This window comes from Equus quagga, chromosome 1 (genome assembly GCF_021613505.1).
Source record: "Equus quagga isolate Etosha38 chromosome 1, UCLA_HA_Equagga_1.0, whole genome shotgun sequence".
Classification (NCBI taxonomy): domain Eukaryota; kingdom Metazoa; phylum Chordata; class Mammalia; order Perissodactyla; family Equidae; genus Equus; species Equus quagga.
Genome location: NC_060267.1, coordinates 95,456,384 through 95,469,178, shown reverse-complemented (window position 1 = coordinate 95,469,178; position 12,795 = coordinate 95,456,384). Strand labels below are relative to the sequence as shown.

Sequence of the window (12,795 nt, the reverse complement as noted above, 5' to 3'; positions counted from 1 at the left end):
CCAAGAGATGGTGGGACTCAGGTGAGGGGCGGATGGCAGTGCAGGTGAGGAGGATCAGACTCCAGGTACATTTTGAAGGTAGGACACGTGGTGGATCAAATCCAGGATGTGAGACAAAGGGGTCAGAGCTGCCTGCGGGTTGTGGCCAGAGCCGCTGGACACTGAAGCTGCCCTGGGCGGAGACGCAAGGCTGCAGGGAGGGCAGGAGAGCAATTTTAGGGCTGAGGGTGGAAACTGAGAGTGTGTTTTGGACCTGATGAAGTCCGGAGAGCTTTTCAACATCTGCGGGACGTGTCAGGCCACTGGTTGGCTGTGTGAGTCTGGGGCTCAGAGGGTAAGTTGGGGCTGGTCGAGCTCCCCATGGGAGGCAGCGAGGACAGGAGAAGGCCAGCCATACACTGAGCCCCGGGCCTGGGCTGAGGCAGATGAGAGGACCAGAAGGAGCAGTAGTGAGGTGAGAGGGGAACAGAGTGTGGAGAGGGGAGAATGTGTGAGACAAGACCAAGAATCAAGCAAGAGAACCAACTGACTCCTGGATCCGGGAACGGGCTTGGCTTGCCTGGGGGACAGCAACGTCCTGGGTGGGTGCAGGAGACGCAGTGCGACTGGGAGTGTTTCAGAAAGAATGGAGGAGAGGAAGAGGAGGCAGTGGGACCTGTGACTCTTGCCAGGAGTTCTGCTGAAAAGGGAGCAAAGAGACCCAGTGGGCGATGCAGGCTCAGGGCTTGGGGGGGGGGGGGGGCGGGGGAGGACTGCGAGAGGGGGGTTGGGGATGGCAGGAGAAAGAGGGAAGAGGAAATCCAGCCTGTGGGCAGGACCTGAGGCCGGAAAGCCTGAGGGACAGAGAGGGGCCCCCACGGCCCCACACGGGCCCAGCCCAGCCCCGCTCCATCTCTCTCCTGGGGAGCCCCCACCTCCAGCCCACCCTTCCGAACCCTACAGCATGCTGCTTCCCAATGCCCCTCCTGCCGCCCTTGGGGTGGAGGCCAGGCTCGTCTTGGTCACACGTGCCCCCCTGCCCCCCCAAACCACTGACCACAGGTAGACTGTTGGCCTCAGCCTGTGGGGCACGGCCACAAAGTCACATGATGATTGTTGAGCAAACAGACCAGCATCTGGTCGTCCAGTTGGCAAAGATGGTCAAGGCCGGGCTGATGGGAAGGGTTCCTTTAGGCCAAGCACACACACCCGCTTCGCTCCTCAGGGGGACCTGCCCTTCAGAACACTGTCGCAGTCTGCTCAGGCCGCCAGGGCAAAACACCGCAGCGCCAGTGGCTTGAACAGCACATGCTTACTTCTCACGGCTCTGGAGGCTGGACAGCTGAGATCAGGGCACCAGCACGGTCGGTTTCTGGCGAGGGCCCTCTTCCTGGCCCTCTGATGGCCGGCTGCTGTCTGGCTGCCTGCTCCCACAGCCTCCCCTCCGGGCAAGCTCACAGGGAGGGGCAGAGGGAGCTCTCCGGTGTCTCTTCTCCTAAAAGTACTACTCCTGTCACGGCGCCCCATCTCATGACCTCATCAAACCCTAAGCACTCCTCAAAGGGTGATCTGAACACCATCACATCAGGGACTACGGCTTCAACATATGACTTCTGGGGACACAATTCAGTCCCCCAAGCCTCTTGGAGGGACCATGCCCCACCCCCGCAACCCCACGTTCAAGTCCCACTGTCACTCCCAGCTCATCTGGGCGTGAGGGGGTGGGAGAGGAGGTCTCTGGGACCCCTGCTCTTGAGGCAGCAGGTGAGTGTGTGTGCTGGCCCCACTGAACAGCAGGCCAATCGAGTTCTCCTGGCTCCTCCTCAGCTGTCAGGTGGCTGGTCACCTGCTCGCTGGCAATGGTCCCAGGGAGTGCTGGTTGAGTGCAAATTCCCTCCCCTCACCAGGTCTCCTCAGGGGCCAAAGGGACTGCAAGCAGTGGCACGGTGTCCCTCTTAGTCTCGGGGACCCACCCCCCCCCACACAGGCGGAAGGAAGCCCAACACGGGGTGGGGTGCATTCAGCACGGTGGGGTAATACTTCGCCCCAAACCTGCTCCGTGAAATTGAACCACCAGCAGAACCAAGCTTAGCCCAGCACGAGAGGCTGCACCCTAAAAACAATGCCACAGTTGCTCAAATCCAAATGCCACTGGCCCCACCAGACGCCATCGGTGTAATAAAAAGTTCTTAGGAAAAGCACCGATTGTAAAATGCAGCCGGTTCAGACACATTGAAACGGAAGTGGGCGCTATCTCAGAATCCGAGACACAAGGCCGCAATATTTTCTTCCATTGATCAGCCAGACCCTGCTGGAAGCCCCGTGCCCCGACCCCGGGACCTCCTTCCATCTGCTCCTCCACCCTGCCAGGGAGGTGCCTGCACTTTGTGGGCACGAAGACCTGGGCGATTGTAAGACAAACCTTCGTGTACATGCTACTGAGAAAGAAAACATGTTGCCAAAGATAATCTGCAGATTCCTCAGCTAGAAAGACATACTCTGATTCCAAAGGGATTAGAATGTGGGCGAGACCTGCATCTCAGAGCTGATGAAATGAAGCTTTGGTATTCCTGCTTTACAGAGGGGAAACTGAGGCTCTGAGGTCTGGTACTGTGGTTACTGGAGCATGGCATGTGTGTGACAGAGGGGTCTCAAACCTGGGTGCCCCTAATACCCAGGCGGCCCATTCTCATGCCCTCTCCCAGCCCTGGGCTCCTGCCTTTTGGCATGCAGTGGTCCCTGGCCATGGCAGCTTGTGCCGGCCAGATGGACGTGCACCCTGGAGGTCAGGGCCAGCTGTCCTTTCTCTGAGGGCACCCAGATGGGGTTCTGCTGGGGAGAGGGAAGATGGGGGCAGACAAACTCGAGCTGCAGCCCTGGCTCCAGGACTGGCACTGCCTTCCATGTCACACCCTTCAGTTGGCAGTTGGCGTACCACATTCGGGCTCAGCTGCTTAAGAACCTGTCCATTCTCTGGAAGGCTAACAAGGAGGATAATTCCTGAGTGCTCACCATGTGCCAGAGACAGAGCCTGGCAGGGACAACGCTCTGTGTCCTCACAATGATTGTGACATGAGCCATGGGGACGGGGGCCCTGCCATACCCCCACTAAGAGCAGGACTTAGGATGCAGGCTCTTAGCATCGCTAAGTGCCTGTGCTGTGTCTTGTGACAACCTGGACAGACATGGCCTAAGGGAAAAGGTCCCCTACAGGTGAGCAGCAAGCAGGGGGAGGGCCACAGGGAGCCCCAGCACAGGGCCAGGGGTGCAGGGGGTATGTGCATGTGTAAGATCCAGTCCTGTTCCCGCAGCCTGCAGTCAGGTTTTGAAACACCACCCCCTGCTCCACGTGCTCATGGGGCATCGGTCGGGGGGGCCTTTGCTGGGGGTACAGGAGGCACTGGGTAGGGCACACATGCAGAGAATGGCGTTTTGGTGTTTGATGGAGAGCACAGGGTGGGTAGATAGGACAAGGGGCCCCGGGTACAGATGTGCATGGGACTTGCAGCCATTCTTCTGGGACCTCGATGCTGCCTGGGGAGCCAGCATGGAACAGGGCTGACTTCCTGAGCCTGGTTTTGTTTGGATTCTCACCGGACAGCCCTGTCCCCAGTGGCAGGAGACCCTGGGCCGGCGGGAATCCAGCTTCACCTGGAGGGCCAGCGCACCCACTCGCCTCCGCCCCACGGGAGCCAGGCGCCCCAGCATGGAGGTGCCGTCCCAACGGATGCCGCCATGTTCCTGGGAGCGTGTGGCCGTCACCCCTCCGTAACCGTGACCGAGCCTCCTGGCCTTCATTTGTATTTTTATGAGAGTGGCTGTCAAAGGCGTCTAAGCTCGTCTGACAGTTGGGGATTTAAAGCGCTGGAGGTGCCTTCATGGGCATTCTATGCAGGATGGGGCGGTTGAGCGGAGAAGCTGAAAGAGACAGATCACAGGAAAATTAAATGTGGGGTTTAACTGAGAAATACTCATTTTCCATGAAAGATAATGACTTCTCTGGAGGCTGGTGTCAAGATTTATTGGCCCCAGAGGTTACTAGGGATTGGAGCTGAGGCAAATGTGCTGAGACCTGGGAGGGCGTCATCTTGATACTGAAGTCTGGCCCCGGGTGAACGTATCTGAACGCTGCAGCCCTCGGCTCTGCACACGAACGGCGGCTGCGATTAAACGAGTCTGACACCTTCGGTGGACGTGCTTCTTCTCCTCCAGCAGGTCATCTTACAACCTCAGCCTCGCTTGGATCCAGCTGTCATCAGAAGGTGTGGCCAGGATTTTCATTAGTTCTCGTCCACCAGCCTCCTTTCACGGGCGCCGGGCCACAGGCCGGAAAATGATTCCGGCAACCCCACGTGCCTGCCGGGCATCTGGGGAAGGTCATTTCGGGGGGCCCTCATTCCGGCTGTGAGAGCAGCCACAGCATCATGCTGAGCCATCAGCACCCAGCCCACAGCACCAGATGGAAGACTATTGAATCGGAGGCAAACCCGCAGGGTTTCGAGGTGGGAGATTTATTACTGTGCCAAACCTGTGCGTGTAAAATACATAATTCCTCTCACTCGGCCTCATAAATCCAAAAGGGTCAGCAATAAATAGAAAAAAATAAAAAATTACAGACTAATTTGTTCAGAAAACTAGAAAGGAATCAATAAGAAAACTGTAGCTCAAAATTTGTCTTGAAATTATGTGCACAGAGGATGAACACATTCTCCCCCACAGATCCAAACCTCTTCTGCACTAAAGGCGGGCTTGGGAATGGCGGGTGAATTATCTTAGCTGGTGCTTCCCTGAACCATGAAACCCATCCAAGATAAGCCAGCACGTGACCAAGTTCAGCCTGGCAAGCTGGTCCACCTGGACCTGAGTGGCTGCCGTAGGGGCTGGGGCCTGATGAAGGGCTGTCTGGAGGGGGCTCCCACCTCCGTGCAGGGGGCCCTGCAGTGTTCTAAGGGGCCTGAGGGGTCCTGCACTAGAGCTACAGGGTAGAGGGCACAGGCAGCACCTTGGGCCTTTGCCAGGCCAGCTTGGGAGACATCACCCGCTGTAAACCACAGGTGCATGGGAGTCTGTCTCCCCAAAGGGCCATCATTGCGGTTAAGTGAACAAGCTCCCCTCTTTAAGCTGGGGAGCCTGAGGCCCTGGATGGGAGAAGCAAGTCCTGGAGGGATCAGCACCAGGACACAGATGTTTCTGAGGCCAACCAGCTGCTTGGTTGATTCTGAACTCCCCATCAAGTAGGGATTTTCCAATTCAAGAAAGGAATTGGAACAAGATGGATGGATAGATATATGGTAGATGATTGATAGATTATAGAGAGAGAAATGGATGGATAGATAGATGATAGGTGGATGATGATAGATGATATAGACAGATGTTTAATAGATGGGTAGATGATAACTAATAGATGATACAGATGACAGACAGTAGGGAGAGGCTGCGGCCGGACACGGACAGTCACTTGTGAGAGGCCCAATCACGGTGTAAGCGAGCCCATCTCCAGAAATGCTGACCATGTTAGAAGTTAGATTTGAAAGCTGCTTCCCTTTACAAAACTGACTGCTTGGCTCATTTAAAAGCCACTTCCCCAAGTGCACAGATGATACGATTCAGGACAAAAATATTGGAAATATTGAGATGAAACACTCCTCACAGGACACTGTGCTGTGCAAAGCAAGGCGCGATGAGAAGAGTGTTACGACAGCTTCTCGTGAATTCCTCTGAGCCCGAGCTCACCAGGGTTCTCATGAACACACACTCTCTGGTGTTCTGATCATACTGGGGCAGACATAGCTCAGGCCTCCACTGTGGCCCCAAGACAAAGCCCCGGGGACCTGCAGACAGGACTCGAGGCTCTGCCGTTGGCCAAAGGTGGGCACTGGTGTCCGCCCAGGTACCCACCAGGACAGTGGCTACGGCTGCAGCAGGGCCCTGGGGGAGAGTGGGCTGCAGGGACCGTCAGAGCCCATCAGTGCCTTTCAGTGCTGGCTCCTATGGGTTGAGGTCACTGCTGTGGTGGCCTGTCCTTCAGGCCCATGAAGGTCGGCTGCCTTCATCCTTATGCGTGCACCCAGGCCGTTCTACTGCGCCGGCCCCAGGGCACCCTCCTCTAGCCTGCTGAGACCCTGTCCCCAAGGGCCTGCACGCTGGCAGGTCTCGTTTCCTTCTCACGGTTCATCGTCCGACTGCTTTCCCCACAGGAAACCCTCTTTATGCTTGAGTCAACATTAATTTCCTGGACTCTCGCCTGAGCAGTGGCGCTGAGAAAAGCAGACACTCTGGGGAAGAGGGAATCCTGGAGGGCCTGTGGGGTCCCCAGGACTTCCCTGCAGAAACATATCACCTCAAGAGCCCACCCACCCATGCCTCTGAAAACCACTGGGTCGAGGGGCTGGCCTGATGTCGCAGCAGTTAAGTTCACGTGCTCCGCTTCGGCCGCCCATATATAAAGTAGAGGAAGATGGCACGGATGTTAGGTCAGGGCCAGTCTTCCTCAGCAAAAAGAGGAGGATGGGAGGTGAATGTTAACTCAGGGCTAATCTTCCTCAAAAAAATAAAAATCAAAACCACTGGGTCCACACTGTCACGGGGCTCATTCAATAAAGGACAGCCCACCAGGACATGGGCTGTTCCCTCCAGGAGTCCTGAGCACATTCTGGGAGGCCTTGGCCCACCTACCCACAGAGGACAGGCCTGAAGGTGGGCTGGCCACAGGTGAAGTCACCTTTGGCCTTGAGTTGCCACTTCCTCTAATCTACAGCTCAAGCACACACACCCATCACTCAGCCACAAGTGGGGGGCTGGACACAGGGAAGGCCTCCAGGCCCTCGGCCCTGAGAAGTCAGAAGTGGCAGATACCTCCATGAACGATCTCCTGATGAAAGCTGAGAGGTGGGCGTCAGTGGTCAGTGTGGATGCAACCCCCAGCCCACCTCAGCCCCTTGCTTCCGCATCTCCCCACAGCCGCTCTTTCTTCCGCTCTTGGCCTTTGCTGATGGCGCCTGTCCTGGTACGTGGTCTCCATGGCTAGGGGCCAAGTTTGTCCTCGGGAGCCACTCCTCCTCCTGGCTCCTCTGGACTGTTCTCCTTCAAGTCCACGACCTCCACACCTTTTCCAGCCGGCCTCCGGACATGCCCCACACAACCCTCTACCTTCCTGCCTCAATCTCTTCAGGTCAGGGGCCTCTTCAGGAGCCTGATAGAAGCATGGACTCAACGTCCCGAGAAACGCAGAAAGAGCCAATGTGCAGTGACATCAAGGAGTCACCGTCCCGTCTTTGGCCCTGTGTCAGATGACCATCCGCATGGCCAGCCGCGGGGTGGCTACTCTGCATGGCAGCTCCGCCCTGGGAGAGTCCAGACTTCCAGAAGCCTCCTGTACTCACAATCAGACAGCCACATCACAGGTATCCGTGCATCACTGTAGGCCCTCCCCCATCTTTTCAGAAGTCCCCTCTTCCCTAAGACTGCCCAGTGGCTGCTGTGTGAGCCTCAGGGACACGGCTGGCACCCGCCAGCTCCTCTGTCAGTGGGCTGCCCGGCGGGGCCAGCTCTGACAGCACAGCTAGTGTATCGCACAGGATCCTTCTGGTGAGCTGGGTGGAGACCAAATCCACCACCTCGGCTCTCTCCAGGCCTGGGCGATCTGTGTATCTCCGGCCCGTGCCCAAAGCAGGAGCTGGATCCCCCCGCCCAGCGCCAGACAGCCCTGTGTCACCTGCCGCCAACAGCATTGGCAGCCCCTCTCTGGCCATCCAGGCCACTCTGGACAGGGTTGAGGGCTGCGCCGACAGCCTTGGGAGCCCCACTGGGGCATCGCCTATCTCCCCGCACAAGGGGGACCCTGGCCAGCTGACCAGCTCAGGCCACTGGCCGCCCACAGCCTGGTCCCCCGCAACAGAGCTTGAGTCACCCAGTTCATCTCCAAGGCTTCTGCCCTGTCCAGCCGCCCCCAGTCAGAGCCCTGACTCCTGGGGCCCCGGGGGCAGTGCATCAGGCAGGCCTTCCTCAGGCAAGGAGGGCAGCTCGCCAGTGTGGATGGAAGCGTCCTCCCCGGGGGTGCCCAGCGAGCCCCCTGAACACATGGCGTCTTCGGGCGGCGAAGGGAAGTCTTCTGAGTGGAGGCTGGCAGTGTCGGCCTCACTCTCTGCTAGGAAGATGGGAGGTGGAGGAGGGAGATGCGAGTCCCAGTGGGTGGAGGACGACAGGTTGGCACTGCCGTAGGACAGCACCTCGTCAACAGGGGACAGGATCTCAGGCAAGACACGGCTGGCCAGGAGGGGGTGGGCTTCCTCCAGGACAGGGGGTGCTCCACTCCCCCCACGCCCAGGCACCCGGCTCTTAGCTGCCGAGGCTGCTGGTCCACCGGGGTTCCCAGGAGGAGCCTGTGGGCTCACGGGGACCTCAGGCTCAGGTGAGGCCTGTTGGGGTTTCCTGCCGGTGGACGAACTCAGGTCAGCATCCGGGGGCCCCTCTGGGCAGCCAGCCGAGGCCTGTGGAGGCCCCATCTCTCCTCCTTTGCCGAAATCCACCCCTTCAGATGCCAAGGTCCCCAAGGGAAAGGAGAGGGAGGGGTCTAAGTCGCTGGAGGAAGAGGTCTGGGACGGAAATGCCGTGTAGGCAGCCTTCGGGGATGTCCATTTGGTTTCTGTATTTGATCCACTGGTCAGGCTCCCACTGGTTCCAGAAGCTTCCTGCCCCTCCCCAGGGCCCAAGGAAGGAAGTGCCCCTTCAGGTGCCTCGCCACTTTCCAGGTCAGAGGAGCCCCCTGTGGGCGCAGAGCACCCTGAGGCTGCCTGGGCACCAGTGCCAGGATCTGGGAGGTTCTCTTCGTCCCACACCTCACTGGACGCCTCTGAGAGCTCTGACCCCGACCTGGGAGAGGGGGCACTGGGGAGAGGCAGCCGCCAGCCCGCTCGCAGGAGGCCTGGCACTGGCTCTGGGCCTCCCGACACAGGGGAGGAGCCGCAGAGGGAACCAGCCTCGCTGCCCTCCGGCCTCTCCAAGGTCACCTGCTGCCCCTGGTGGAGCCCCCAGGAGTCTCCATCAGATAACTCCCCAAACCAGCCAAGGTCTGCATCTGGGGCATCCCCGGCTTCCCAGTCCGACAGGGAGACGGAGCTCTGGGAAAGCTGGACCAGGACGGCAGAGGCTTTCTGAAACTCCTGGAGAGAGGGGCAGGACAGGTCGCTCACAGAGGACGAGGCATGGGAATGCGCTGAAGGCCCAGAGCAGGTCCCGGGAGCAGACTCGGACTCGGAGCCCGGGTCCGAGGGGGCGGTGAGCCGGGGCAGGGGGCTGCCCTCGTGCTGGGCAGGGGCCATCATATCCTCAGCTGCTGCCGGAGCTGTAAAGAGAGGGGAGTTTGGGGGTGACACCAACAGTTCTCACACTCTGCAGTCCCTGAGGATGTCCCCCCAGTGCTGGGAGGAGCAGCAGCCTAAGCCAGTGGATCAAAACCCCGGACAGCGGCAGAAGACCCACCCACGGGCCAGGGGGGACCCCTTCGATTCTACACCGGTTAGCTGGGCCCCATCCGCCCCACACAGAAGTGAATCTCGCCGGGCGGAGATTTCCGCGCCTCAGGGACCGGCCTCAGAAGTGCAGCTGTTGTTCAAAGACTGAGCGGTGGCCTGGGCCCTGCCTTCTTTTCATTAGACGTGGTGGTTCCAGGCAGGGAGTCTGCCTCTGTCATTCACCTGCTGCTGGGGACTCTGTGACATGAGGGGGCGCGGAGCAGCTGTGGGCGAAGGCTGGCCCTGATTTAGAAGCTGGTCTTGGATGACCCTTACGTGGGGACTCCATGATCCTTGTGCAAAGCAGGGGGCCCTTGAGGGAGGCAGGCATCACCTGGAGAGGTGGTCAGCTGGGCAGCTTCCTGCCAGGAGAAGGGGTCGCCGGGGTCCTCCTGCCAACAGGTCTCTATCCTGCGAACATATTCATGGTGAAGTTCGGGGGTGCTCCCAGGAGGGCCCCCCGTCCTCCCGGCCTCCTCGGCATGACTCAGGGTCTCCGCAGGGGGCCTTCAACTACTCCATAAGCTTGAAAACATGCCTGCCAGTCATCTGCTCCCAAAGGGAGGTGACCGCAGAGCACAGGGCTCCATGGGTGGGAGTGAGGGGCCTGCCTTTAGGGGGTCCCCACTGAATCAGGTAACCTGGGGGGACCACCATCCGAGAGGCTCAGAGGCCCGTGCTCCCTGGAGGGGCCCCTCCTGCTGCCCCCACCACTGATCTTGGGCCAATTCACCAGGTGACGTCTTTGCTTCCAAAGGGGGGGCAGCCTCAGGCCAGGACGAGGGGCACCAGGAGGGAGTGAGGCTCCCACAGGGAGAGGTCAGGGTGTGCTGGTCTAACCATCTCCACGCCCCAGGGCCCCACCCCTGCCCGAGGGTCCCACCGCCCAGGTAGCTTCCCAGGCCCCACACCTCTGCTCCCCTGACCAGCTTTCCATTTCGTGGGGCTCCCCCATGGGGCTGCCAGCAAAACCCAGGCCCAAGTCCGACCCCGCTTGGCTCGTGCTGCCTTCAACCACCTGCTGGAAACACGGTGGAGAAATGTCACAGTCAGGGTGTGGCCCCCTCGGCCGGGGCATCGGTGCATGGCCCTTAGCTGTGGCTGAAGCCCCTGTGCTCCATGACCATGGTAACAAAGAGCAGCCCCCTAAAGAGGGCCATGGAGACCTCCACTCACCCACCTCCCAGGCAGCTCCCCAGGCCCATCAACAGATGAATCCAAGAGGCCCCATCCCATCAGCACCCCCATCTGATGGACGAGGGGACCTCCTACCCAGAGCCACATGGCAGGGCCAGACAAGGCAAGGCCAGGCCCCCACTCGCACTGCAGAGGGTGCAGGGCCAAGCCCACTCACACTGGCTTCCCTGGGGCCGCAGGGACCCTCTCCACCCAGGGAGGGGTGGCTCTGGCCCTGGAAGCTCCATGCATGGCTTTCCGTCAAAACTCGGGTCTTCTCCTCTGCTGACGAGGGGCCGGGGTTGGTGTGGGGGTCTCCTGTGAAGAAAGGGGCTGTCAGAGTCAACAGGCGCAGGACACAGGACACAGAGGGGACAGCGCCCAGGAATTCTGAAGCCATGTGAAAAAAACCTTAAAATTCAAACCAGCTGCAACACTTATTTGCAGTATTTGGTTAGCGTGAGGACAGAAAAATATGTGGTTATCTGCTCCTAGAATTACCCTATCATTGGATAGTCACTGTTACGAAGTCCCAGAAAAAACTTTTAGAAAAATCATTTAAAATTTAGAGACCTCCTTATTTTAGTTTTTGGGAAAAACCACCACGTGTGACTTGCAAACCTTTTGCCACAACTGTTCTCCTCCCCCGCGGCCGCTCTCCAGGGGCTGTGCTGAGGAGCGCCAGGCCCCGCCCACTTGGATGCTGGCAGGGGGGCGAGGAAGGGGGGCAGGCGCAGGCCTTGGATATGTCAAGGTCACCCACAGCACAGCTGGAAGATCAGCAAAGCGGGGACAAGGAGGGGACAAGGGGGCGACAGCAGGGCCTCCGCTGAGAAGCGCCCGGGGACCTCCACGTCCACCTGTCATCTTCCTACCCCTTCATTGCACCCTGGGACCTGGCAGGCGTTGGGACAGCCAGACCCCGGGGTCTAGGATGGTCCTAAGGCCACTGGCCTGAGGGGATTGGAGCTATTTGGCTAAAGCCCAGATTTGTGGAACCTCTGCCAATGTGGGCTCTCGTGCACGGCCTGTAGTAGGTCACGCAGAAGGACCCCTGGCTTCCTGATGACTGTGATAGGACGTCACCCTGGGAGCCTCTGCAGGCACAGTGTCCTGAGTGGGGAGCAGCCAGTGCTGGCGAACCCTGGACCGCCCGGTCACAAGCTCTCCCGGGAGCAGCTCTAAGCCCTCATCGACACCACCGGTTGGCACCACCGAGGGCACTGAGACAAGGTGGGGGCCACGTGACCCCCTGGCTGACAGCCTGCTGTCCCCACAGTGAATGAGTCTCCTCCCGCCCCGGAATTCAGGATGTGCAACAACCCCTCGTTAGCTAACGAAGACCCCTCTGACGACGCTGGTTCCCACGTCACTTGAAGATCCGTTCCAGATCAACAAAGTCATGACCGGAGCAGTCAAAGCAGTTACGGCCTTTCCTTTTGCCAGAAGAGCCGCCGTGTCGCCCCGTGAGACACGGAGCAGGAAGATCTGCCCCTGTGCCGGGGTCTGCAGCAGGGGTTTGTGTGGTTTTCCTCCTGGGCCTCCCTGTTCCGGTCCGGCGGCTGGCACAGCCTAGGAGGGGACCCGTAGGCGGGGGGAGCTTCTGGCAAGCCCCACACATGGGAGCCCTCTACTGTTCCCAGGGGACTCACCCGGGGATGGCTCCCTCGCCTCCTGGAGCCGGAGCTGAGCTGCAGAGACATATCCCTCTGCCTCGCCCGCATGCGTCTATAAGATGAAAGATGCCCATCCTGCAGGAGGCACCAGGGAGAGGGCGCCAAGGACAGGTGGGGACTGAAGGGGACCCCCGACCAGGGCAACAGAGGGCATGCTAGTGCTGGGGTCCCAAACAAGATCAGGCACAGATGGCAGAACAGGGGGAGGAGGCCCCCAAATGGGCAAACGGGGGAAAGGTCTTTCTGGGGGTTTGCATACAGGTGAGGCTGGGCCCAGGGGCAGTCCGGTGTCCAGGGAGGTCACCCGCTGAAGGCCGGGTCGAGGGTCAGGAGGCTGCTCCCCAGGCTCTGAAAGACACACAGACCCGAGGATTGCGGCTTCTACTGGTCCTCAGGAAGAGCACTCCAGAGCTGGAGGACAGCCTCCAGAGCTCGGGGGGGCCCCCAGAACT

General features: G+C 59.5%; 1 protein-coding gene across 1 annotated transcript in view; it reads right to left on the bottom strand.

The window, feature by feature from the left end:
* Positions 1 to 3,986: 3,986 nt before the first annotated feature.
* Positions 3,987 to 12,795, bottom strand: part of CCDC187 (coiled-coil domain containing 187) — a 65,801-nt gene continuing 56,992 nt past the window's right edge. The window contains exons 22-27 of the mRNA XM_046680971.1: positions 12,603 to 12,691; positions 12,320 to 12,395; positions 10,846 to 10,985; positions 10,403 to 10,512; positions 9,826 to 9,902; positions 3,987 to 9,322 (exon numbers count right to left, since the gene is read on the bottom strand). Coding sequence (XP_046536927.1) covers positions 7,932 to 9,322; positions 9,826 to 9,902; positions 10,403 to 10,512; positions 10,846 to 10,985; positions 12,320 to 12,395; positions 12,603 to 12,691 — 1,883 coding nt within the window. The 3' untranslated portion in view covers positions 3,987 to 7,931. The remainder of the gene's footprint in view (positions 9,323 to 9,825; positions 9,903 to 10,402; positions 10,513 to 10,845; positions 10,986 to 12,319; positions 12,396 to 12,602; positions 12,692 to 12,795) is intronic.